Source organism: Macaca mulatta, chromosome 6, assembly GCF_049350105.2.
Source record: "Macaca mulatta isolate MMU2019108-1 chromosome 6, T2T-MMU8v2.0, whole genome shotgun sequence".
Taxonomy (NCBI): Eukaryota; Metazoa; Chordata; class Mammalia; order Primates; family Cercopithecidae; genus Macaca; species Macaca mulatta.
This window is the reverse complement of record NC_133411.1, coordinates 1272297-1298726: the sequence shown is the minus strand read 5'-3', so window position 1 is coordinate 1298726 and position 26430 is coordinate 1272297. Positions and strand designations below refer to the sequence as shown.

Sequence of the window (26430 nt, the reverse complement as noted above, 5' to 3'; positions counted from 1 at the left end):
CTCTGACCAGGCACAGACGCCTTCTGATTTGAGGCAACACTCTCAAAGTGGCTTTCACGGGGGCAATGGCATTTGGGTTCCTGAGGGACCTGTCCCTGGCAGTGCCAGAGTGAGGCTAGAGCCTGGGCAGCTTCTGGGGCTGTGTGATGGTGGCTGTCCACACTCAGGACGCAGAGGTAACCGACTTCTGTGGGCACAGCCCCTGCCTCCGCGGGGAAGTGCTGTGTGCATGATTGTACTTTAAAAAAGTACTGCTTTGTTGGGATTTAAGTGACATACGATCCACTGCACATCTTTAAATCATGCAGTTTGACAACTCTGGACACAGAGCAGACCTGTGAAGTGACTCATGCGGTCACCAATCCAGAGAGCAGGCCTATCTGTGACTCACATCCTACGCCCCCGTTTGCTGCGACGGCCGCTGCTGCTTTAGTCTCGCCACTTGTTTTCTGTCACCCCCAAGTCCATTCTTCCCTTTCCCTCTTTCTCTACATATTTTTGGACTGGACTTTTAAACCTTCCATTTTATCTCCTCTGTTAGTCTATTAAGCTGTAATTCTTTGTTAGTGGTTGTTTCAAGGGTTTGTAAGTACATCTTTAGCTTACCACGATCTACCTTCAAGTGATACCACCTTACTTCACATATCACATCCAACGTCTCCCAGCCTTCAGGCCACTGTGGTCACACAGTTCACCTATACGTATAGTACAAACTGCAGATACGTTAATATTTGTGTTTAAACAGTCAGTTAACTTTATTTTTAATAGAGGTGCAGTCTTGCCATGTTTCCCAGGATGATCCCCAATTCCTGGGCTCAAGTGATCCTCTGGCCTCAGTCTCCCAAAGTGCTGGGATTAGAGACATAAGCCACCGCACCCGGCCAAGCCACTCATCTTTTAACCCATTTCCCGTTCAGAAAAAAAAAACCAAAAAACTGCAGCTCACTGCCAGCGCTCATTTCTTGGGGCAAATGGGAGATGGGTTAAAGGGATTTAAATAACAAGAGGAAAATTTTGAATGGTGCACATGCTCTTCATTCTTCTTTTCCCTGAAGCACATCCTTTAACGTTTCTTGTAGTGCAGGTCTGCTGGTGACAAAATTATGTTAGCTTCTGTGTGTATGAAAATGTCTTTATGTCACCATTGTTTTGGAAAGATTTTGTCAGGTATGGAATGTGAATTTGGCAGTTTTATCCTTAGTACATTCCACTGTCTCTCACCCGTGCTGCTTCTGAGGAGTCAGCCATCCTCATCAGCTTTGTGCCTCCCAACAGAACATGCCCTTGTCCTCTGACTGCTTTTAGTATTTTCTGTTTGTCACTGGTTTTATGCAATTGGATTATGATGTGCACTCACATCTCTTGTGTTTGGAGTTCACTGGGTCTATGGGACTCCAGATTTACACCAGTGGCCCCCAGGTTCTCAGGCCTTTGGCCTCTGACTGAGAATTATACCATTGCCTTCCCTGGCTCTGAGGCTTCAGGACTTGGACTGGGCTACACTAGCAGCTTGCTTGGGTCTCCAGCTTGTGGGTGGCCTATTGTGGGGCTCTTGACCTGCCAAAATTGTGTCAGCCAATGCCCCTAAGGCCCCTCTCATCTGTCAGTCTGTCTGTCTATCTATCTATCTATCATCATCTGTCTCCTACTGGTTCCGTCTCTCTGGAGGCCCGACTAATGCAAATAGCTTCTACTGATGCGTCTTCAAGGTGCCTCATGGTCTCTTCTGTGAAATCCAATCTGTCACCCCATCCAGGGTAGTTTTCACTGTCAGTATTGTAGTTGCTCATCCCTGTAAGGTCGGTCTGGGTCTTCTTAATCTCTTCCTCGTTATTTCTTAACTTTCTGGACGTCTGGGCTGCGGTTTCAACCACAGTTTGAGTTCTGTGACTCTAGCACCGATGCCGGCTCCGGGTGGTTGCCTTTGCCGGGCGACTCTCCTTGACGTGTTTGCGCTTGGCTGCTCCTCTGCACGCCTGGCACTCGGAGGTCAGGCACTGAGAGTTTACCTTGCAGGGTGCGGACACTTTGGTAACCTATAGATCGTCTGGAGCTTTGTTCTGGGATGGAGTGAATTATCTGGGAACGGTCTGATCATTTCAGGTCTTGCTTTTATGATTTTGTAGGTGGGTGAGGAGCAGGGCTCAGTCTAGGGCTAATTATCCCCACTCCTGAGGCAAGATTTTCTGAGAACTCCACCTCATGCTCACAGATCTCGAGTTTTCCCAGTCTGGCTAGTGGGAGAGGGTCCTGTCCCCAGCCCACGAGTACCAGAAATGGATCTTTGGTCTTTTCAAAGGTCTCTCCCAGCCTTGGTAGCCTCCCTGTCGGAGTGTGAGAATGGCAGCACCACACCGGCTGCTGGAGGGGCTGACCTGGTGAGTCCTTCCCCATGCAGGCATCTCTCTCTGGCACTCCGACCTGCAAAGTCCTGCTGACTTGGTCTCTTCAACTCACGGAGGCTGCTGGGCTCTTCCTGGGCCCCTCCCTGCACGGAGGCCTGCGAACTCTCAAGGCGAGGGAGGTCTGAGGCCACCACCAGGCTCACCTCCCGTTTTCCTGTCTCTCAGGGATCATGGTCCTTTGCTGCCAAATGTCTTGTGTCTTGACATCTTTTGTTTCATGTTTAGTCCGTTTTTTGTCTTGTTTTAGGTCTGTTTCCTATGATGTTGTCTTGGGTGGAAGTGGAAGGTTTGTTTTTCAAATAAGACAACATTTTAAATTTGTTTGAAAATGTTAGGGAGTGTCTAAAATCCTGGGAAATACCTGGACACCTGCTGTGTTGCTCCCTCTGGATTGTTCCAGCCACACGATGGGCACCGCCACCCCCACAGTGGTCAGGCCTGGCATGCTGCTCCCTACGTATCGTTCTAGCTACGCGATGGGCACTGCCCCTCCCACAGTCGTCAGGCCTGGCATGCTGCTCCCTACGTATCGTTCTAGCTACGCGATGGGCACTGCCCCTCCCACAGTCGTCAGGCCTGGCATGCTGCTCCCTACGTATCGTTCTAGCTACGCGATGGGCACTGCCCCTCCCACAGTCGTCAGGCCTGGCATGCTGCTCCCTATGTATCATTCTAGCTATGCAATGGGCACCGCCACCCCCACAGTGGTCAGGCCTGGCATGCTGCTCCCTACGTATCGTTCTAGCTATGCGATGGGCATTGCCACCCCCATGGTCGTCAGGCCTGGCATGCTGCTCCCTATGTATCGTTCTAGCTATGCGATGGGCATCGCCACCCCCATGGTTGTCAGGCCTGGCGTGCGTGGCTTACAACACAGCAGGAGCGCCCTCACGCACTGCAGCCTGGGTGCCCATCTCCGGCTCGTCTTCCTCGATGCAGGCTCTGATGTCAGATGACCAGGGGCTGTGGGCTGGGCTGGAGGACACAAGCAGGCCCAGCGACCCCAGGATGGAGGAGGACCGGCTGCTGGAAGAGGAAGTGCTGCTGTCCGAGATGGTGGAGTGTGGTCGCTTGAAGGGGGTGGCCTGGTCAGAGGAGGACACCGCGGTGGGCCCTCTCATTTGTGACTCTGGAAAGGGACAGAAAGCAGGTCAGGCTGGCTTCCTCTCCAGAAGTGCAGCCCAGGTTCAGAAACGGGATCAGAGCCGTCCGAAAGGCCGACCAGGCTTTGTTCCTGCAGTCATGCCCGTCCAACCCACCGTGTCAGCCACAGGCCCAGTGCGCTCTGCAGGGCGAGTGAGGGTGGGGCTGAGGCCACCGTACCTGTGCCCTTGATGATGCTGTTGTGGGCCCGGTCACTTATCACTGTACATTTGGGGGCCTGGTTGCTGGGCCTGACGTCCATGAATGGCTGGTTGCCTATCCCCATGGATGCCATTTCTTGGATTCTGAGTTCTAAGACAGAAGAAAGTATGACAGTTTCCAAAGCAACTCGGGGGCTAACGCCACCCCAAAGATGCCCAGTACCCCTAATGCCCTCAGCCCAAACCAGGAGGGTGTACAGGGCCTACCCACCCTGCCTCCCATGAGGCATGGGGGTCCAGGATGCTGAGGCTTCCTGTTCCAGTTTTCAGCCTCATAGAGATCTCTCCCAGGGAGCCCAAGGCAGTAACCAAGAATAAGGAAGCCATGAGGCCTTGGAAACGGTGTGTCCAACCTGGGGGTGAGGAAGGGTCCCTGTCTGCTGGTAAGCGGGAGAGGGCCCCACAGCAGGTCCCAGTTAGAGCAGGGGTCAAAGGCCTGGGAGCTGTGTCCATGGGAAAGACAAAAGTGACAGGTTTCTAGGAGTTTGAATATTGAGAGGTGAGCTAAGCATAAGGTGAGAGTTTGGGAATGAATTTATTCTTGGTCAAATTAAGCAAAGAAAAAAGATGATATTAATTGTAAGTAAATACATGAGGATAGAAAACATAATTACATTTATGTAGTCCTAATGCATATGCTGAAGAATATTATAGTAAGAGTTATTTCCAGAGGTCTTGGGAGAACGGGAAGACGTGTAGTGTGTGTGCTGCAGGCACAGAGTTACTGATCACCTTCAGCAACAGGTAACGTGCAAAGCTGGTTAATCAAGAGTGAGTGTCCCCTCTTGCAGGGAAGGGGCCGAGTGTGGCTGCCCGGGACGCAGGGCTTGGAGTTGGGCAGCGAACAGGACGTTGCTCTTCCCCGACTCCGAAGCGCTGTTTTAGGGTTAGAGCTGTGCGCGTGGAGGCGGGACAGCTTCCTCCTCTGGCTGCAGTGGGACTGCCTGTATACCTTACATCCAAGCCTGCGGCCGGGAACAACCAGAAAAGCTGGACACATGTTTTGAAGGTGTTTTGGAGGTGACAAGGCAATCCAGCCTCAAAGGGCTAACATCCTGGGCAGATGCGGAGCTCACAGACCACTGGACACCTGACACCTTTCTAACCCCTCAGGGCACTGCTGGTGGCCGATGAGCTCGGAGCTTGGAGGCTGAGAGCTTCGGACAATGCACAGGGTAGGGAGATAAAACCTGGAATTTGAGGATTGCCAGGGAGGAAGGGCCTGGGAAACTCCCAGACATTCAGTGGGGACCTGGAAAGGGAGCATGGACTTTGCCAGGAGTGGGACAAACAAGCTGGATCAGCTGCCCAAAGGTCTGAGGCGGACTTCATGCAGCCCCTCCCCTGAGTGCGTTCAGATGACCCACCCCTGCTCTTCCCACAAAAATAAATCCTCTGGATTTATAAAGCCCACCAGCCTGGGCCTCAGATGACCCTTGCACATTTCCTACATCATATCTACTACTTAATAAAAAAATTATCAGGCACACCAGGAGAAAGGACAAAATGAGGAAAGGGCGAGGAAAACCCCAGATATTTAAACATCCGCGAGATAAAGGTTTGGATGTCTCAGGCCGTGGAGGTAACCAGGATTAATGTGGCAGGAAGTAGATCACAGGACAGACAGTCTCAAAAGGAAACGGAAATCCATCAAATAAAAGCAGGGAAGACGTAATCGAAACACAGAAATCACGCGAGAAACATAGCAACATGTAGAAAGGTCATACATGTAGTCGGAGTTCCAGGTGGAGCACAGAGAGCGGAGCAGAAGTGATCAAATGTTCCAGAACTAACCCCACGCTGGGACACAGGCAAGGACCGCCATCCTTGGCCATCAGAGCACAGCTGGCCTGGGGGCAACCAGACTGCTCTCATTCATGGCGGTGGCTGCCCAGGTCTCTCTGCCTGGGGGGTGTTCCCCCACTTCCTGTGGACGGGACAGAAGGGTCAGGTGGTTCACACCCCAGGAGGAGCCTCAATGATAAGGGACAGGAGCTGGCAGAGAAACACCTAGGCCCCTCAGCATGTGGGGGTCCCTCAGCATGTGGGACAGTGCCTGGGTGTGCCGGTCTTCCAGAGGGTGTGTGCAAGGACCTGCCCATCAGTCACCCTCCATGGCCTTCCCCTCGTCTCTCACTTCCCTGTTCTCACCAAACAGGTAGAAAACAAAGAGTAAGATACTCTAGATTTATGCCCGCATTGCATTAAATGTAAACACACTACTCCAGGCCGGGCGCGGTGGCTCACGCCTGTAATCCCAGCACTTTGGGAGGCCGAGGCGGGCGGCTCACAAGGTCAGGAGATCGAGACCACGGTGAAACCCCGTCTCCACTAAAAATACAAAAAATTAGCCGGGCGCGGTGGCGGGCGCCTGTAGTCCCAGCTACTCAGGAGGCTGAGGCAGGAGAATGGCGTAAACCCAGGAGGCGGAGCTTGCAGTGAGCCGAGATCGCGCCACTGCACTCCAGCCTGGGCGACAGAGCGAGACTCCGTCTCAAAAAAAAAAAAAAAAAAACACACTACTCCAATTTAAAGACAAGGACAGTCAAACTAGATAAAAAGATAAAAGTGAAATCAAACATATGCCTTTTACAAGAGACGTATCTCAAATATAAGAACACCGAAAGTTTCAAGTAAGAAGATGGACAAGCATGTGTTGTGTAAACACAACTTTGCAAAAGGAAACTGGAATAGCTACATTAACAGGAAGCACAGTCGGCCTTCTGTATCTGTGGGTTCCATATCCACAGATTCCACCAAGGATCAAAACTATTGGAACAAAAAGCAATTACAATAAAAGTTAAAAATACAAATAAAAAACCAATATAACAGCTATTTATAAGCATTTTCATTGTACTATGGATTATAAGTAATGTACAGATGATTTGCAGCATATAGGAGCATGTGTGTAGGTTATGTGCAACTACTGTGCCATTTTATATCAGCAACTTGACCAACTACAGATTTGGGTATCCGTGGGGGAGTCCTGGAACCCATCCCCATGGACACAGAGGGACAGCTGTAGATCTAAGGTGAAAGGCATTCCTAAAAATAAAGAGATGCATTTCATTATCATAAAAGAGGCTCTGTTTCTAGGAAGATATAGCAATTCTACATTACTATGCACCTAATAACTTAGCTTTGAAACATAGAAAGCAAAAATTGACAGAACAAAAAGAAAACTAGACAAATTCAAATCTACATCATCATGGGAGATTTTAACACACTTTTCCTAGTGATAGGCAGCCAAAAAGCCAATAAGGATATAACAAATCTGAACAACACAATTTTCAAAACGTGATCAGAACTCTGCAATAACAACTACAAAGCACACTTTCTCTTCACGTGGAAAATTTGCCACAATGCTGGGACATACAACTTTTCAAATAACCGAAGCTGTTACAGGTGGCTAGACAGGCATGAGCGGGGCAGGAGAGGGCTCCCCACCCACTGGGAATGTCGGGTGGTGGCCTGGCATATACCACACTGCCTCTCTAAAACGGGTACCTTGGCAGCCAGTGCCAGGGAGAGGGCATTTCCTGATGGTCCACACCTGCTGCACTCAAGTGTTAACTGAAGGCAGGTGCCAGGAGAACCAACTTTGTGCATTAAGAGACAAAATGGTAGAATGTCACCTTTTGGGGGAGCCCCACCAGACAAGGGAAGAAAGCCTCAGACGGGGATGCGTACAACTTCCTAAGCACACGGGGCGTCCTCACGTCCCCCCACCAGAAAAGGGAAGAAAGCCTCAGACGGGGATGCATACAACTTCCTAAGTAGACGGGGCGTCCTCACATCCCCCAACGGAAAAGGGAAGAAAGCCTCAGACGGGGACCCTTACAACTACAACTTCCTAAGCACACGGGGCGTCCTCATGTCCCCCAACAGAAAAGGGAAGAAAGCCTCAGACAGGGATGCGTACAACTTCCTAAGTACATGGGGCGTCCTCACGTCCCCCCACAGAAAAGGGAAGAAAGCCTCAGACAGGGATGCGTACAACTTCCTAAGCACACGGGGCGTCCTCACGTCCCCCCACCAGAAAAGGGAAGAAAGCCTCAGACAGGGATGCGTACAACTTCCTAAGTACATGGGGCGTCCTCACGTCCCCCAACAGAAAAGGGAAGAAAGCCTCAGAGGGGGATGCGTACAACTTCCTAAGCACACGGGGCGTCCTCACGTCCCCCCACCAGAAAAGGGAAGAAAGCCTCAGACAGGGATGCGTACAATTTCCTAAGTACACGGGGCATCCTCACGTCCCCCCACCAGAAAAGGGGAGAAAGCCTCAGACAGGGATGCATACAATTTCCTAAGTACACGGGGCATCCTCACGTCCCCCCACCAGACAAGGGAAGAAAGCCTCAGACGCTGATGCATACAACTTCCTAAGCACACGGGGCGTCCTCACGTCCCCCCACCAGAAAAGGGAAGAAAGCCTCAGACGGGGATGCGTACAACTTCCTAAGTACATGGAGTATCAGAGTATCCTCACATCCCAAGGGAAAGGCCCACACTGCGCATGCAGGCAGCCCAGCCTAAGGGGAGGATCACGGGAAACGGGCCGGCCCGGGAAGTCCTAGGATAAGGATAAACGGGGCCCTCGATCTCAGCGCCCACTTGGGTCTCTTCCAAGTGTGCTTTTCTTCCTTTCCCGCTCTAAAGCCTTTTCAAATGAACTTCCATTCCTGCTCTGAAACTTGCCTCAGTCTCTTTTTCTGCCTTATGTCCCTCAGTCAAATTCTTTCTTCTGAGGAGACGAGATTTGAGGTTGCGGCAGACCTGTACAGGTTCGCCACCGGTCACTTGGATACCTTCCACGGATAACAAACTCTAGTGTATATTATTTGACCAAAGCGGTCTTATACTCAAAACTGGTATCACAAAGTTAACTAGAAAATCTTGGAAATTAGGTAATGCATTTCTAAATAATCCATGATGAGTCCAAGAAGAAATTAAAGTGGAAGTTAGAAAATATACTGAACTGACTGTTAATAAACATATGACATATACAAACTTGTGGGATGCAGCTAAAGCTTAGAGGAAAGTCTGTAGTCTTAAATACCGCACAAAAACGAGAATAAAACAAAGGCTAAAATCAATGATCTAAGCATCCACCTCAAGAAATGAGGTAGAAAGGAAAAGCAAATGAAACACTGAAAAAGGTAGACACAAGAAATAACAAAGAGTAGGAATTAATTAAATAGAAAATAAGTGTGTAGATAATCCATTAAACCCAAATTCTGTTTTCTGGGAAGACTAATGTGGTAAATCCCTGGCAAAACTGGAGAAGTCAAGAGAGGGCTCAAGTGACCAACGAGGTGATGGGGAGGGGGTGCCAGGTCCTCGACACACCTGAGAAGCATTAGGTTCCACTTTCCAGGCAACCCAGCTGTACCTGCAGAGCCTGGACAGCTCTGTGGGCCACACCGCACATCCCCAGGCCAGGCAGAGTCCTGTGTGCATACCCTGTGCTCAGCTGCCCCCCGACCCTGTTGAGGAGGGCTGTGAAACTAAATAACTTGAACTCAATGCTGTGAGAACTGTAAGATATTCTGAACCCTGAGAGGAGCCCGGCAATGCCCTGAGTCGCGGAGCATCAGATGCAACTTTTGCTTTTTCTGGTAAGTGGTCAGGGATGACCGGGAGGCACCAGAGGTAAGAATCTCTCAGAACATGCCTCCTCCTCACAGAATGTAGCAACCTGGACTAATCGAGCTGCTGTCAAGTTGGCTGCAGCCGTTTCTGCCTCTGTAAGTGAAGCCTCAGCTTCCCCACTTGGGAGCACGGACCCCGTCCCTTTGGAGTCTGCATTCTGGGGTGGCCATTCCCATGCTTTGTGCTTGAATAAGCTTAGTTCTATTTTCTGAATCTGATTATTCAAGGCTGGCAGGGCCTATTTCCTGCAGGCTCCCGGTGCTTGGAACACAGGAGGGGTTGAAATGGACAGATCGACCCCAGGGAGGCTTTGTGCACCACAGTCAGGCAGACCCCAAACAGGAAGCAGGACCAGTGGGCTACAAAGGAAGGAAAAAGGCCAGGAAGGCTCTTCAGGATGGTGGCATCTTGGAGATGAGGCCTCTGACCAAGCAGCTGCTGCCCACGGGGTGTGGAGTAGCCAGGAGGCTGGGGCCGGAGGGGGAGCTGGCGGGGTGGCCATGGGGCCCCCTGTGCCCGACAGAGCTGGCTCCGAAGAGTTTCAGGGGCTGGTGGGGAGGCGGTGGCTGCACCTGGAGGGGGTCAAGGCTCAGGCGGGGTGTGGGCGTGCAGGATCCCTGGTTGTGTCTGTAGCTTGGGTGCCTCGGTTTCTTAGGTCTGAGAGGCCAGAGCTGCCAGGTGGGCTTGTAGGGTAGAGGTGGACAGCTGGGTTTACAGTGGCTTTGGCTACCTGTGAGGTGCTGGGGCAGGCCCTGGAGTTGGAGCTCAGTGTGGGAGAAGGTCTGGGGTGGGGGGTGGTCCCTGTGAAGGTGGTGTTCGTAGCCGCCAGGCTGGAGGAATAAGCACAGAGAGGCACACCCAGTGACGAAGTCGGGGGACGGGGGAGCAAACGAGGGTGGACATTGAGGGAGGAGGGAGGAGGCCTGGGGGAGGGGTCTCAGGGTGGGGGATGAGTTATCTGGGGAGGGCCCTCTCATGACCATGAGCTCAGCCTCCCAGGGCCATGGGGGCCAGACCAGCAGGGCAGGGGCAGGAAGTCAACCAGAGGGTTAAATCTGGAGCCAGAGCTGCGGGGGACCCTCTCTGGGGTGGCTGTAGTGTCTTGTTTACGTTCGCTTGTGGACATGAGAGACACGTGTGTGAGTGCCATCAGGTCCGATCCAAGAAATTTCTTTTTTTTCTTTTTTTGAGACGGAGTCTCGCTCTGTTGCCCAGGCTGGAGTGCAGTGGCCACATCTCAGCTCACCGCAAGCTCCGCCTCCCGGGTTCACGCCATTCTCCTGCCTCAGCCTCCCGAGTAGCTGGGACTACAGGCGCCCGCCATCTCGCCCGGCTAGTTTTTTGTATTTTTTTTTTAGTAGAGACGGGGTTTCACTGGGTTAGCCAGGATGGTCTCGATCTCCTGACCTCGTGATCCGCCCGTCTCGGCCTCCCAAAGTGCTGGGATTACAGGCTTGAGCCACCGCGCCCGGCCCCAAGAAGTTTCTCGTAAAGTGCTGACCGAGGGCCTCCAGGTACCCCAGACAGGGTGGGCCTCTTGGGTGCCCATGAGGAAGAAAATGGACGGTCCAGCTACTGGAGGATCCTCAGAGTGATCAGACCCTTAGGGAGGCTGACTTTGGAGATCGAGTCACAGAGCTCAGCCCCTTAATTTCTGACCTTTTGTTAGAGATTTCCTTGCCTCCCTGTTCCTGGCTCAGACCAGACAGTCCTGAGACAGAAGACCCTTGACTATTCCATCCCTAATGTGGAATGCAAAATATACCCTCACCCCTACCAAAAAAGAAATGCTGCCTGTAGTCAATCGAATTGCTGTAACTGTGCCCCAGCCCTGTATAGAAAATGATGTGATCCTGTTACATTTCCCCAGACTGTGCCTATACAAATGGCCCTTAAACCTCCCCACTTTGGGGCAATGACCCCATCCCTTTGAAGTCTGTGTTCTCCCAGGTGGCCATCCCCAGACTTTGTGCTCAAGTGAACTCAATATTTAACCATATCGCCTGAATCTCAGCATTAAGGTCGATAGCCCAGCTCCCAACCCACGCCTCCACTCCCGCCCCACTCCTAGCCTTGGCCTCCCACCCCTGGACTCGTCTCCAGCCCCCACCCCAGTCACAGCCCCCAGCCCCTGGACTCAGTCCCCAACCCCAGCCCCAGCCCCAGTCCCAGCCCTGGCCCCTGGCCCCCTGGCCCCCAGCCCCTGGACTCAGCCCCTGGCTCTCACCCCAGCCCCTGACGCCTGCCCCTAGCTGTGCCCCTGAGCCGGGCAGGCCCTGTGGCCCCCATCTTCCCACCTCTGCTCTTCAGCGCCTGCCTCCACAGGATCCTCCCTATCACATCAGTCCACGCACGCTTGACCTCTGCCGAGCTTGCTTGGAGAATGTAGGTGTCCTGAGATTTCCGCCGCCTGCGAAACCAAATCTCAAACCTCGAGCCACTGTCCCCGACGTTCTCTGTCATCCCGATCTCGGCCGTCTGCAGTCAGCAAACACCCGTGGCAGCACCATCAGGAACATAGATCTCTGAACGACTGGCTACCCCAATTCCTCAGGGCTGGCGGTCACGTCACCCAGACACCAAATGACAAACGTGTGGGATGCCTCAGGGTGGGCAAAACCTCACTGCTCACTACTGTGTGAGGCTGCCTGTGAGCGTGCAAGGGAGAGTGCGTGTGCAGGACAGCTGCCCATGAGTGTGCAAGGCTATGCACGAGTGTGGGAGGCTGCTTGTGTGTGAGCCCATGCACCCTCATGGCCTCTGTCAAGAAGGGAGGGACCTGGCCTCCCTCAGCACAGCCGAGTCACAAGCGGGAACCTGCCCACCATGGCGCATCAGCAACGCCCTCTCTGTGCACCTCCCAGAGCCAGGGGAAGGCCCGTCCCTGTGCCCGTGTTCACCCTCTCTGTGCACCTCCCAGAGCCAGGGGAAGGCCCGTCCCATGTTCACCTCTGTACAGAATCCACAATGCAGTTTCTGACTGAGGAGACACTTGTTTCTCAGCCCTTGGACTGGACATGGGACTGGAGAAGACACACGTCTCCTTGCCGATTTCGGGGCTAACGTTTTCAAGAATTTACCCAAGAACCACAGAAATCAAAACATCGCAGTTCGGCTCCTCCCAGCTTCACTCCCTCCCAGTTCCTCTGCTCGCCTCAGGTGAGACAGGGTTCGAGACCCCCTGGGAGGGCCTGGCTCAGCCTGCGCCCGATCGGACCAGGCGGGTGCTACCTTGAAAGACTGCTTGTACAGGTAGACGTCGTGGCCGCCCTCCACCTTCTGGGTCTTGCTGAACAGGATGAGGTCTTCAAAGAGGAACACGTGCCTCAGATACTTCTTCCTCCCGCAGCAAATGATAAACTCATCTTGGCATTTCAGCTGCCCCTGTTCCTTCAAATTCACCTGCAGAGGAACAGCCAAGGGGCTGGCCTTGGCTCATTCACACGGGCCCACGGCCGCTCACGCACACACTGCTGCCTGCGACCGGCCGTGTGGGTCTCGCCAGACCCTGCCGTGGGGGTTGTGCAGCTCAGTGTAGTGAAGGCTGCCCCGGCTGCCCCCAACCCCAGATGCCCCAAAGGCCATGGGTGAGCTGGGAAATGGCTGGTGCGTGGGGGCGCCGGCTCCACTCCGGCAGGCTGCCGTGTCCCCGGGCCTGGGATGGGCAACACCCCAGCGGCAGAGCAGGGCGTGGAGGGTGGGGCCTCACATCGGCTGGAGAAGGCAGGCCCATCTCGGGCCCCAACACCCATGGAATCGGGGCTTGACCCTAGTGCCTTCCCACAGAGGGCTGGGGTGCGGCGCCCACATCCACCTGTTTTCAATGCAGCCCAGGTAAGCAGACTCCCAGTCACTCAGAGCCTGCTTCGCATGTCCTGTGCAACTGCAGCCAGCATCTGCCAGCCATTGTCAAACCCCGGGGCTCCACGGGCCTCAGGCCTTGCTGCTCCCTGACATTGCCCAGACAGGTAAGACCCTCCTCCCAGTGGCCTCCACTGCAGCCTCCAGAAGGCTGTGCTTTGACGGGCTTCTCCGGGGCAAATCTGCCAGCACATCACCAAGAAAATGATGCTGCTGGGCCAAGACTTTCTCACCAGCGGCCTCCAATTCCCCCAGCTAGCCTGAGCTGCCAGCGCCTGGGGCACTTACGTCACAGCCGCGGATGGCGTCCATGGCCAGCAGGTCATTGCCGTGGCGCAGCTGGAAGCAGACCACGACCTCGGCGGCTCGGAGCTCACCCAGCTCCTGCCCCTGGGCCGGGCCTCGACCGGCCTCCTTGAGCAGGTCCTGGAGCAGCAGCGCGTACTTGGCCACGCGCTGCACGGGCCGCAGCAGGTAGGAGGCCAGGTCCATCTTGTCACCCAGCTCCCGCTGCTTGTCCTGCAAGGGCCAGGGGGAGAGGGTCAGCTCCGGCCTGGCTGAGGGCCGGGCAGCTGCGGGGGGTGGGCCGAGGGGATGACCTTGAAGAAGGCATTGCCGTGGCTGCTGAGCAGGGCGTCCGACTGTGGCTTGTTCTTGCTGTAGACCACGTACATCCCAAACTGCTCTTCCTGGAAAGCAGAGGCAACTGCTTGGCTGTGGGGGTGACAGGCCCGGAGACAGCTCTTACAGCCCGGGTCAGACTTGGGGGTGACAGGCCCGGAGACGGCAGGCTCTTACAGCCCAGGTCAGACTTGGGGGTGACAGGCCCGGAGGCGGCAGGCTCCTACAGCCCGGGTCAGACTTGGGGGTGACAGGCCCGGAGACAGCTCCTACAGCCCAGGTCAGACTTGGGAGTGACAGGCCCGGAGACGGCAGGTTCCTACAGCCCGGGTCAGACTTGGGGGTGACAGGCCCGGAGGCGGCAGGCTCCTACAGCCCGGGTCAGACTTGGGGGTGACAGGCCCGGAGGCGGCAGGCTCCTACAGCCCGGGTCAGACTTGGGAGTGACAGGCCCGGAGACGGCTCCTACAGCCCGGGTCAGACTTGGGAGTGACAGGCCCGGAGACGGCTCCTACAGCCCGGGTCAGACTTGGGGGTGACAGGCCTGGAGACAGCTCCTACAGCCCAGGTCAGACTTGGGGGTGACAGGCCCGGAGGCGGCAGGCTCCTACAGCCCGGGTCAGACTTGGGGGTGACAGGCCCGGAGGCGGCAGGCTCCTACAGCCCGGGTCAGACTTGGGAGTGACAGGCCCGGAGACGGCTCCTACAGCCCGGGTCAGACTTGGTCCCGTCCCAAGACCCTCCAGGTGCGGTTCGTACCATGACCAGGTGACAGGGAGACTCAGCCCTTCATTACAGACTATCGCAGTGTCCCCAGCAAGGGGGCCCCAGAGGTGACCAGTTTACCAGCTGCAACCTCAATGCTGAGAATTCTGTAATTTGTCTTTAAAACACAGACTCCAGGGGGTTGAGGGGGGAAGAGGATACAGCTGGCAGTGGGCCTGGGAGGGCGTGGGGGGCAGTGGAACGATTTGGTCAATGGCCAAGAGCTAAAGCTGTCAAGACATTTAAAATTGCCACAATTATGGTCAATATGAATCTGTACTTTATGTCTAAAAGCACCTTTTAAGAAAATGCTGAGGCCGGGCATGGTGGCTCACGCCTGTAATCCTAGCACTTTGGGAGGCCGAGGCGGGCAGATCACAAGGTCTGGAGTTCAAGACCAGCCTGGCCAGCATGGTGAAACCCCCATCTCTACTAAAAATACAAAAATTAGCCAGGCCCGGTGGCCGCACCTGTAGTCCCCGTTACTAAAGAGGCTGAGGCAGGAGAATCACCTGAACGCGGGAGGCGGAGGCTGCCGTGAGCTGTGATTGTGCCACAGCACTCCAGCCTGGGCGACAGAGCGAGACTCCATATCAAAGGGGAAAAAAAAAGAAAGAACACTGAAAAGATGGAACATGAGCTTCTTTTGTCCACGGCTGTTTTCGTTGTGGTAATTTGTGCTCAATGGTCTGGGACACACGTCCCATCTGCCCACAGCTCTCAGCACTGGTTGAAAGCCTGTCAGTTTCCTTCCAGAGTAAATTAAAAACTTTATTAAAGATTCTCATGCAGAGAGATTCCACGTTCATCATTGAGAAGCGACTTACGAGGAGAGACCACTGAGCCTGTCCATTCAACGTGCTTCCAGTTGAAAGCCTCGCAGGGGATTTTCAGAACGGGACAGGCTGGTCCCTCTGGCAGGTAACGGGGCACCCAGGGGCAGGGGGCCTGCGAAGGGGTGAGGCCTGGCCCCTCCCCAGAAGGTGATTCTGGGAACTGCTTCCGGCCTATCAGCCAGAAGTGGTAAAGGAGCAGGCTGCTGGCGGAACAGGTATGATGGTGTCCGCGGAGCCCCCGCCTCCAGGGGCAGCAGGGAGGCAGTTGGTCACACCACCTGCAAAGCACCGGGCACTGGAGACCCACAGGTTATCCATGCGGGGCGTCTGTTTGTCGGCTGGTCTAATCATCCCGTCAGGACCAGCTCCCAGGCCTGGGCTGAAGCTACTCCAACTGCCTGACACGTGGGCGCTGTAGACCCCGCCTCCCCGACACCGGCTTCGCCCACCACGTCACCCGTCGTCCACGCCACGGCCTGCACTCACGTGTCTCAGGAAACTGCGGCCCACGGCCAAGGGGCAGTGCCGGCAGCGCTCCAGCTCCCGGAGGAAGTGCTGCTGGTGGAAGTCGTGGAGCTTCTCCAAGTTGCCGAAAATAACGTGGTGCTTCCCCCGAAGGCCCTGGGGCAGGTCCATTCTCTCCATTTCCGGAAAATAGTTGTCGATGACGTATCCTAAGCACCGGACGTACTCCCTCTCCGTGGCGATCATCTCGGCCATGATGTGCCTCAGTCGGCTGCTGGAAGACACAGAGATCCCGGGGGCACGTGGCCCCCCACGGACACGTTATTAAAAGCAATTCATGCCTGAGACAGAAACACATGGAGACCCAGAGGCACGAGCACGGTCACACGTGGACCGGAGGCACATGGGCACATGTGGGATTCACAATAAAGACACTTCTGGCCGGACGTGGTGGCTCACGCCTGTAATTCCAGCACTTTGGGAGACTGAGGTGGGTGGATCCCGAGGTCAAGAGATAGAGACAGCCTGGCCAACATGGTGAAACATCATCTCTACTAAAAATACAAAAATTAGCTGGGGGAGGTGGCACGCACCTGTAGTCCCAGCTACTTGGGAAGCTGAGGCAGGAGAATCACTTGAACCCGGGAGGTGGAGGTTGCAGTGAGGCGAGACTGAGCCACTGCACTCCAGCCTGGCAACAGAGCGAGACTCTGTCTCAAAAAAAAAAAAAAGAAACCCAGCCGACCGCACGTCCTCAGCAGGGAGTGACTCACCTGCACCCGGCTCATTCTCTCCCTGTTACCTGGAGCCGCTCCCCTGATACACAGTAACTTGAAAAGATAAGGACAATATTTCAAAAAGAAGCTTGTCATGTGAAACATTTCCATATGTTTCAGAGGAAAGATCCCCTTGGAAACCAAGACAGAGATTCCCAGGCTCCCTAACGGAAACTCTGAACGTAACGTTTCTCGTTCCAGCCGGTTTGATTCTAGCGGTAACACGACTCAAACACTTCCAGCAGCAGCGCTTCTGCAAGGAAGGCTGTGGTGGAAATTTCGTGAGAAAACAGCTTTCGGATCCACGCCCACTGCTGACCGACCAGGAGATTTTCCTGAGTCGGCTTCCACGGCAGTCACTCCTGACCCAAGGGGCTCAGCACCTTACACAGCAGCTTCAGGGGGACTCGGGGGCTGCAGCGGCCGGAGAGCAAGGCTGGGGGCGCAGGACGGCCCAGAGGTGGACAACAGCAGGCTAGGCCCCAGGGACGGCCGTCCACGGAACCCCCTGCCCCACCCTCGGCTGGGGTCTCCCTGCCTTGAACGAGGGTCCTGCGGAGGGGCCGCCGAGCAGGCTTTGTAGGGGCTCCCGTGAGGGGCAGGCCTCCGATGCACTGCTGAGTCTTCGAAGAACCCGTCCTGACAACACACGTCTGCGGGAGACGTGGGCTTCTCCGCGGCTGCCCGGAGTCTCACCACCTCTGTATCCTCAGGGCTGGGCAGGACCCGGAGGACCCACTCGTTTTGCCCCGAGAGAGTGGAGAGGTGGGCTGGCCGGTGTGGTCAGCTTGGCCGGGGGGTCCTCGCATGCAAAACTGCGGTGGTGCGATCACAGAGGCCCAAACCGGGCTTCCCAAATCAGGTGCTATTCTTTTGTGTATTTTTCCTTTTTTTACCACTAAAAACATGCTAAGCATCCAAAAACACTTTTACATTCACCGTAAACAAATGCAGGGCGTTTAGGCTGGTGGCTCGGTTTCATGAGCTGGCTGGAGCGTGGCCACCTGGTTGCTCTCGGCAACTGAGCCTGGAGGGCAGGGCCCACACTCCGGCAGCGTGAATGCCAAAGCCTGGCCTGGGCTGTGGGACTCCCCAGGAGAAGGTTCTCTGGGTTCTGCTGGGGTGGGGTCTGGCATGTCCCACAGCTCTGCAGCTCTGACCACCCATCAACTGCACTTGCAAAGGGCCACTGGTGACCCGGGGGCCCTTCCCTAATAAATAGTGAGGTACACGGCTTTTCTGCTCTACTCGATAGCATCTTACCCCCAACCTTCTTAAATAACTCGATCCTAATGATACCAATGGGAGTTGGAAGATTATTTTTCTACCATTATTTGTATTGACTTGTTTTTTAAGTTGGAAAAAGTTAAAAGCAGCTAATGATGGGAAGCACAGCTGTGGGCAGACGTGCTGCTGAAGGCACATTCCATTCACAGCAGAGCTGCAGAACTTGTCCCCTTCACTCCTGCATCACAGATCTGACAGATTCTCACTGTTTCTGAGAACACAGCACCTCCCGGCTGGTCAGGAACTGGCCCTCACAGCACGGGCGGGAAGGCCGAGGCCCGATGTCGTGACCCACACAAAAGCCTCCTCAGTAAATATCCAGAAACAAAATCAGAACGAGGATGGTCTTGATTTGGTCTTGACCAAATGGACAATGTACTCACTAGGCAGCAACAGCTGGAAATCACACAGGGGTGGGCGGGGGTCCCCCCTCCTGTGTTCTGCTGCCTCCCAAACCTGAAACATGGGCTCAGTGGAGACAGAAGCGTCAGGGCAGCCACCTGCTGAGACTCAGGGACAGCCCTCGGCGTTCCTCTTACCGATTCGGAAGGGCCAGCCTGTACTCAGGCCCAGCCGGCAGATATCCCTGGATCACTCACACCGATGGTAAAAACCAGAACTTCATGTTCTACCTGGAGCTTTACCTTAACAAGGTCAAGACTGAGGTTTGGCACCTAAAGGTGTGTTTCAGAAGAGTGTTCTGTGGCCTTCTCCGTTCAGATTAAACCTGCGATCAGGGCATGAGGAGGAAACCCCTTCTATGGAGCTTAAGGCAGAGGCCCCCAACCCCCGGGGCCACCGACTGGTGCCCGTCTGCGGCCTGTCGGAACCAGGCCGCCCAGCAGCAGGTGAGCGGCAGGCAGCGAGTTACCAGCTGAGCTCCGCCTCCTGTCGGCTCAGCGGCCGCCGCGGGGTCTCGGAGGAGCGCGGACTCCGCCCCCTGTCGGCTCAGCGGCCGCCCTGGGGGTCTCGGAGGGGCACGGACTCCGCCCCGTCGGCTCAGCGGCCCCAGTGGAGTCTCGGAGGAGCACGGACTCCGCCTCCTGTCGGCTCAGCGGCCGCCGTGGGGTCTCGGAGGGGCACGGACTCCGCCCCCTGTCGGCTCAGCGGCCGCCGTGGGGTCTCGGAGGAGCACGGACGCTGCTGCACGCGGGAGGCGTCTAGGTTGCGTGCTCCTTATGAGAATGTAAAGCCTGATGGGCTGAAGTGGAGCAGTTTCATCCCAAAACCATCCCCCCAACCCCTGCGGTCTGTGGAAAAATCGTCTTCCATGAAACCTGTCCCTGGTGCCAAAAAGGTTGGAGATTGTTGACCCAAGACGCAGAAGCCAACCAAATGACAAAGCATCTCCACCTCCGGTCCTCACGGCCACACCACGTGGGCGGAAGATGGAGGTTCAGAGGGCGTCCGGCCTAGGCAGGGGCCGAGCGCGCCCACCCTTACCTGTGAGTGGACGCGTCCTTTGCAGGCTCGACAAGTGACAAGGGGCCTCTTCAGTGAGGCCATGGACGCGCGGGTGCGCCTCGTACCTTAACACTTAGAGACTTTCTAAAACATATTTTTAAGGTAACTCTTCTTGGTATCGGGGGTTGATTTGCTGCCTGTAATTTTCTGTAAGTGGGGCTGAAAATAGCTAGAGTTGGTCACACGGTTACTTAACCATCAGAGTGAGTGTGTGCGGGTTAACACACACCATCCAGGCAGTTTTCAGTGGTCCCTTCTGAACATGGGGGCAGGTAACTCATATCTAGTTTAAAATTGGGTTTCTTCTTGGACCGGGCAGGTGGACCCAGAGGGATGTCTGTGGATTTACTTTCTACTTTGCAGAAGAGAGTTTAATGCCAAAATGGCTTTGGGTTTCTAGATACCCAAGGGCTGCTAGGACGAGAGGAGGGGGATGTCCACCTTACCTGCCCACCTGCCGCTTCCCGTCCTCCTCAGCAGGGTGGAGCCCCGAGGGAGAGGACAGACTCCGGCTCCAAGTGACCGGGGGGCTCCTGGCCTGCGGCTGCAGCAGGAGCTTCTTCTCTGTGACCACAGTGCTGGTTACCTCCAGGCCCTTGCTGAAGACACTGGTATGGCCTGGCTGGCAGGAGTCCCTGGGGCCACTGTCGGGCTGAGGTATCTCGAAACTTTGCATTTTCTTTACCATTTTCTTCTGGGGATGTTTCCTGGGGCGGCTGGCCGGGGTCTGGGTGGGCTCAGAGGAGCAGGCAGAGCTGTCCTCCGGGTGGGCCGTGGTGGCCGCTGTCCCTGAAAGGCCCCCGAGGGGGGACACTGGGTCCCACGGAGCACACAGCCCTGGGCCCAGGGGCTCCCCGTCCTGTCCACACAGAAGTGCTCGTCCAGGGAGGCCAGGTTCCCAGGCACCATCCTCAGTGTCCGTGCTGGGAACTGAGGGTGGCTTATGGGGCCTCCTCATGGCCTCCTGAGCACACTCATGCTTTGGGGGGCTCTGGGCAAGGGGTGGTAAGCTGGGGCCTGGGGCGGCCTCAGAAAGGGCGTCTTCCAGCTGGAGCCGGGTCTGAGGGCACTGCAGCCCCAGGTCTTGCTGCGATGCCCACGGTCTCCCCAGGGTTTGAGGCTTCAGCGCTGCCACACCTGCCCCGGGGAAGGCCTCTGCATCCACCGAGGCAGCCTCCTGGTGACAGCTCCTCAAACACTCAGCCACGGGTGAGGAGGGATAAGCCTCTGGGTCCGGGGGCCCCATCCAGCTGCTCGCCTGTGGGACAAGGACGGCTCTGCTCAGTGCAGGGGAGGAGGGGCCACCCCAGAGCCAGCTCAGGCACTGCTGTTCCCAGGTCAGCCTAGTCAGGGACAGGGGACCAGACGGCCGAGGGAGAGGCAGCCCCGCCAGCCAGTGGGGCTGTGGCCGGGTTCAACCGAAGGGCAGGTGGGCTGTATCTGACCCCACGGGGTCTGTTCTCCACGCCAGAGGGCACCATGGGGGATGTCCTAGGACCACGTGAAGACACCGTGTAGGTGCCACATCCTGTGAGCTGAGAGAGGCATGACGCGGCAGACGGCTCTACCCTGCTCTGGTCACCCCATGACCCCCTCAAATGCTGTCTTGACAGGTGAGCTCCTAATGGCGTGCGGTCCCGGGCGCGGGGGAGCTTGCAGGCCTGCAATCTGCTGCAGCCCTTGTTTGGGGTTTTGGGCAGTCAGTGGAATTTTGTAACTGAGCCACTAAACACACAGAGAAATGTGTGTGTGAATTTGGCTGGTCTGTTTGGTACAATATCAAATGCTTCACACGTCAACTCAGAGCCTTCTCCAGAGAGCTGTGGGTGCAGTGGCCAGGGGCTCCATCGCAGGCGCCCGGCCTCTGTCCCAGAGCCTGGCCCACCCTCTCCAACTTGTGTGGGGAGGCGTAAATGCCCACAGCCTAAGGAGCCGGGATCCCTGGGACGCACACCCACTGGGTCTCTTACCGTCTCGCACAACTCGGATGGGCGGGTCCACCTGGCCAGCTCTCCCTCCCTGTACTCAGCCTGGCTGACCACGGCGCTCAGGCCCCTTCTGAAATCCTGGACCATTTCCTCTGTATGATGCGGGTTCTCCTTCACCAGCTGCAGTCCTTTCTGGCAGGATTGCTGCACCCAAGGAACACATTATCAGTACAAGCCTGGCGCTTCCACGTTCGTGTCTCCAGGCGGGGGCTGGGTCTGCGTGTAGCCACCAACACCAAGGCTGGGACGGCCCACAGTGCTGCCTGCCGCTGCCTCCCGTTCTCAAGAGCAGGCACCAAAGGACCGAGGAATTTCTCTAGTTCTTTTCCAAACCGTGATTTGATCTACACAGGGGAAGAACATTTATATTTAAACACATGAAGGAGTCACACTCTAGGATTTAGCAGGACCCAGGGAGGGATGTGTCTTGGTCCTGTCCTGAGTACACGCTGCACAGGGCTGACGGCCTGGCTGCGTAACCCCTGTGAATGGACACGACTGATGAGAGGTGGTCACAGTCCTCTGAGGCTCAAGCTCCAGGCTATTTTCATTGTTTGGAAATGGACATTAAAATCATTGAACAATAGACCCAGGACTTTCCACTTTGAAACTGGTTAATATGGTAAACATATTCCAGAAATATTCTTCAGGCAAGTGGCTGCTTGGCCCCTTGAGGCTGCCTGGGAAAGACGGGGGAGCCCTTGGCTGAGCCCTGCTGGGCAGAGCGCCTGTGGCTATGCACCCTGGTGACAAGACCAAGGTTCTTATTTTGGAGGCGTTTACCGCTGGACTCAGTGGAAATGTCAGAGGTAAGCCCTTCATGTTGTCATTAAACAGCAACACCAGGGGCGACTGGGGGTCAGATGCCCAGAGATGAGAGGCCTGTTGTGGAGAAGAGAACAGCTGGCCGGATCCATAACCATGAGAAAGGTACCCAATGACCCCAGACATGCAGCAGAGAAGAGACAGACCAGTGCGTACGCTGTCTTTAAACAGAGCCAGAGTCAAGAAGAGAATCACAGCACCTTGATTCTTAGGAGCATGGGCGGAGCCTTGGAGCTGCCAGGTGAGTGGCAGGTGCGGCATCAGCAGAGCCGAGTGGGGGTGGCGCAGAGCCAGAGCCCAGCCTCCAACCTTGCAGGAAAATCGGCTGACACTGGTTTCAAGATTTAGATACAAAAATTCAAGTTGTAAAGGTTCTATGATGAAATATACTAATAATTCTATAACCTTAGAGTAGAAAGGGTTGTTTAAAAGATAAGCAAAGCTAGAGGACAAATGAAAAACTGGGAAAACAAGTGGAACGTGAAGGATCCGTATAACACAGACAGAAGTGAGGATCAACCCTAGAAAAACTGTCTAAAGCACGAACAAGTGATTCACTACAGAAATAAAAATAATAAATGTGTGAAGAGAATGTCCAGCTGTAGCATAGAAAATCTGAGGGCACACTGCTGAGGGGCTCCATTTCCCCGCGGGGTGGCCGGCAGGAGGCAGGTGCGGCTGGAGTGCCACGGCCCATGCATGGAAACCTCCAAAGACGAATGGCCTGACCCAGCCATCCGAGCCTAGGAATGTATCCAGAGTCAACACCCACGGGCTGTGAAGGAAGCAGAGACACAGAGATGTTCAACACGGGACGCTTCTAACGGCAGAGAGGGAGGAGCCCAGGACCATCAGTGCGAACACGGCTCGGGGACCCAGCTTGCAGCGCACGCCCACGCACAGGGTGCCGAGGCCGCCACGTGCATCATCCCGTGTGTGAAAATCTATTTGTTTCTAATTTTCCCACAGTGTGCACGCACTTCTTAGGTTAAATATATAGAGACAGACGTGCACCTGTACATAGCTTGACCCCTATCCGGTCACGTGTAGAGTCTCTGTGTGAAGATGGCAGAGCGAGATATGTGTCCTCTTGAGACACCACCAAAGCCCTGCCAGCATCTTCCAAGGTGTGTGACCCTCAGCACAGTGGGCAGAGAGCAGCCAGGGCACAAACCTGGAGCCAGGAAGGAGGCGGGACTGGCAGGGCCTGAGGAGAGCAGAGGTGAAGTCCCAAGACTCCACGGGATGGCGTGAGGGAGTGTGGGAGGGAAGGAGCCGGGGCGCCTGCTCCACAGGGCCCGGGGTCTGTTCCCGGGTTGGGGTGATCCAGGCAGTGCAGCAGGTGAACACTGAGCTGTGGCCAGGCACCCGCTTCAGGCCGGGATTAGAGGAAAAGAATCAGATCACCAGGGAGAAAATGCTACAGACGCGTGGGCCACAGGCCTCTTAACCAGGGGGGCCAGGAAAGCCTCTGGTACCAGAACACACTGCAGAAGCCACAGGCCGTGCACTCGTCACGATTAGCACAGAGAGGGGATCGTTCAGAAAACAAACAAGCCTGTGGAGTTAAAAAGCAAGAGCAGAAACAAAAAATAATAGAGTTAGAGGGTAAAGCCGAGAACGTCTGCCTTACAAGGACAGCACACAGCTGGCGGTGGGGAGAACTGAGGCGACAGGACAGAAAACTCCAGGACCAGATTGAAGTGTGGAGCCGTGGGAAACGCAAGCGCCACAAAGGACAAAGGACGTGTCACAGAATTCCCAGAAGAGAGGAGCGCGGTGCAGACGCAAAGAGCACACCTGCCCTCATCGCACCTGTCCTCAGCGCACCTGCCCTCAGCGCACCTGCCCTCAGCGCACCTGCCCTCAGCGCACCTGCCCTCAGCGCACCTGTTCTCAGCGCACCTGCCCTCAGCGCACCTGCCCTCAGCGCACCTGCCCTCATCGCACCTGTCCTCAGCGCACCTGTTCTCAGCGCACCTGCCCTCAGCGCACCTGCCCTCAGCGCACCTGTCCTCAGCGCACCTGCCCTCAGCGCACCTGTTCTCAGCGCACCTGCCCTCAGCGCACCTGTCCTCAGCGCACCTGCCCTCAGCGCACCTGGGCGACCCTCAGATTCCAGAGCCCCGAGGACGACAGGAAAGTCTGCAGCTTCCAGCGAGAAGCAGGGCGCAGGCGGAAGGCCGGGAGTGGGACGGAGGCTAAGCTCGGGTGCAGGGCCTTCCAGCTGGCGAAGGGAAACTGAAGTGACTGCTGGCCGTGAAGGTGGAGTAGAGACACTTTTAGGTACCACGGCCTCAAAAATGCTCATCCCAAGATCCCGTTCTCTGGGAAGTCCTGGAAGTTATTCTGCATAAAACACCAAAGTAAATGAAAAAAGAGGAAGACGTGGGTACAGGAAATAGGAGACCCCACAGGACGGGGCAGAGTGAGGAGGGAGATGGAGGAGACCCCAGGACAGAGCAGAGGGAGGAGGGGAGATGGGGGAGACCCCCCAGGAAGGAGTAGAATGAGGAGGGGAAGACGAAGGAGACCCTCAGGACAGAGCAGAGGGAGGAGGAGAGATGGAGGAGACCCCCCAGGACAGGCAGAGGGAGGAGGGGGAGATGGGGGAGAACCCCCAGGACGAGCAGAGGGAAGAGGGGGAGACAGGGGAAGACCCCCAGTATGGGCAGAGGGAGGAGGGGGAGATGGAGGGAGACCCCCCAGGACAGGCAGAGGGAGGAGGGGGAGATGGAGGGAGACCCCCCAGGACAGGCAGAGGGAGGAGGGGGAGATGGAGGAGACCCCCCAGGACAGGCAGAGGGAGGAGGGGGAGACAGGGGAAGACCCCCAGTATGGGCAGAGGGAGGAGGGGGAGATGGAGGGAGACCCCCCAGGACAGGCAGAGGGAGGAGGGGGAGATGGAGGGAGACCCCCCAGGACAGGCAGAGGGAGGAGGGGGAGATGGAGGAGACCCCCCAGGACAGGCAGAGGGAGGAGGGGGAGACGGGGAAGACCCCCAGTATGGGCAGAGGGAGGAGGGGGAGATGGAGGGAGACCCCCCAGGACAGGCAGAGGGAGGAGGGGGAGATGGAGGGAGACCCCCCAGGACAGGCAGAGGGAGGAGGGGGAGATGGAGGAGACCCCCCAGGACAGGCAGAGGGAGGAGGGGGAGACAGGGGAAGACCCCCAGTATGGGCAGAGGGAGGAGGGGGAGATGGAGGGAGACCCCCCAGGACAGGCAGAGGGAGGAGGGGGAGATGGAGGGAGACCCCCCAGGACAGGCAGAGGGAGGAGGGGGAGATGGAGGGAGACCCCCCAGGACAGGCAGAGGGAGGAGGGGGAGATGGAGGAGACCCCCCAGGACAGGCAGAGGGAGGAGGGGGAGACAGGGGAAGACCCCCAGTATGGGCAGAGGGAGGAGGGGGAGATGGAGGGAGACCCCCCCCAGGACAGGCAGAGGGAGGAGGGGGAGATGGAGGGAGACCCCCAGGACAGGCAGAGGGAGGAGGGGGAGATAGAGGGAGACCCCCAGGACAGAGGGAGGAGGGGGAGATGGAGGAGACCCCCCAGGACAGGCAGAGGGAGGAGGGGGAGATGGAGGGAGACCCCCCAGGACAGGCAGAGGGAGGAGGGGGAGATGGAGGGAGACCCCCCAGGACGGGCAGAGGGAGGAGGGGGAGATGGAGGGAGACCCCCAGTATGGGCAGAGGGAGGAGGGGGAGATGGAGGGAGACCCCCAGGACAGGCAGAGGGAGGAAGGAGAGATGGAGGGAGACCCCCCAGGACAGAGGGAGGAGGGGAAGATGGGGGAGACCCCCCAGGACAGGCAGAGGGAGGAGGGGGAGATGGAGGGAGACCCCCCAGGACAGGCAGAGGGAGGAGGGGGAGATGGAGGGAGACCCCCAGTATGGGCAGAGGGAGGAGGGGGAGATGGAGGGAGACCCCCCAGGACAGGCAGAGGGAGGAGGGGGAGATGGAGGGAGACCCCCCAGGACAGGCAGAGGGAGGAGGGGGAGATGGAGGGAGACCCCCAGGACAGGCAGAGGGAGGAGGGGGAGATGGAGGGAGACCCCCCAGGACAGGCAGAGGGAGGAGGGGGAGATGGAGGGAGACCCCCAGGACAGGCAGAGGGAGGA

General features: G+C 56.3%; 1 protein-coding gene across 1 annotated transcript in view; it reads right to left on the bottom strand.

The window, feature by feature from the left end:
* Nucleotides 1-3125: 3125 nt before the first annotated feature.
* Nucleotides 3126-26430, bottom strand: part of PLEKHG4B (pleckstrin homology and RhoGEF domain containing G4B) — a 74777-nt gene continuing 51472 nt past the window's right edge. The window contains exons 16-24 of the mRNA XM_078004534.1: nt 21467-21628; nt 19943-20754; nt 15991-16243; nt 13882-13971; nt 13571-13801; nt 12653-12823; nt 11719-11899; nt 3729-3860; nt 3126-3534 (exon numbers count right to left, since the gene is read on the bottom strand). Coding sequence (XP_077860660.1) covers nt 3272-3534; nt 3729-3860; nt 11719-11899; nt 12653-12823; nt 13571-13801; nt 13882-13971; nt 15991-16243; nt 19943-20754; nt 21467-21628 — 2295 coding nt within the window. The 3' untranslated portion in view covers nt 3126-3271. The remainder of the gene's footprint in view (nt 3535-3728; nt 3861-11718; nt 11900-12652; nt 12824-13570; nt 13802-13881; nt 13972-15990; nt 16244-19942; nt 20755-21466; nt 21629-26430) is intronic.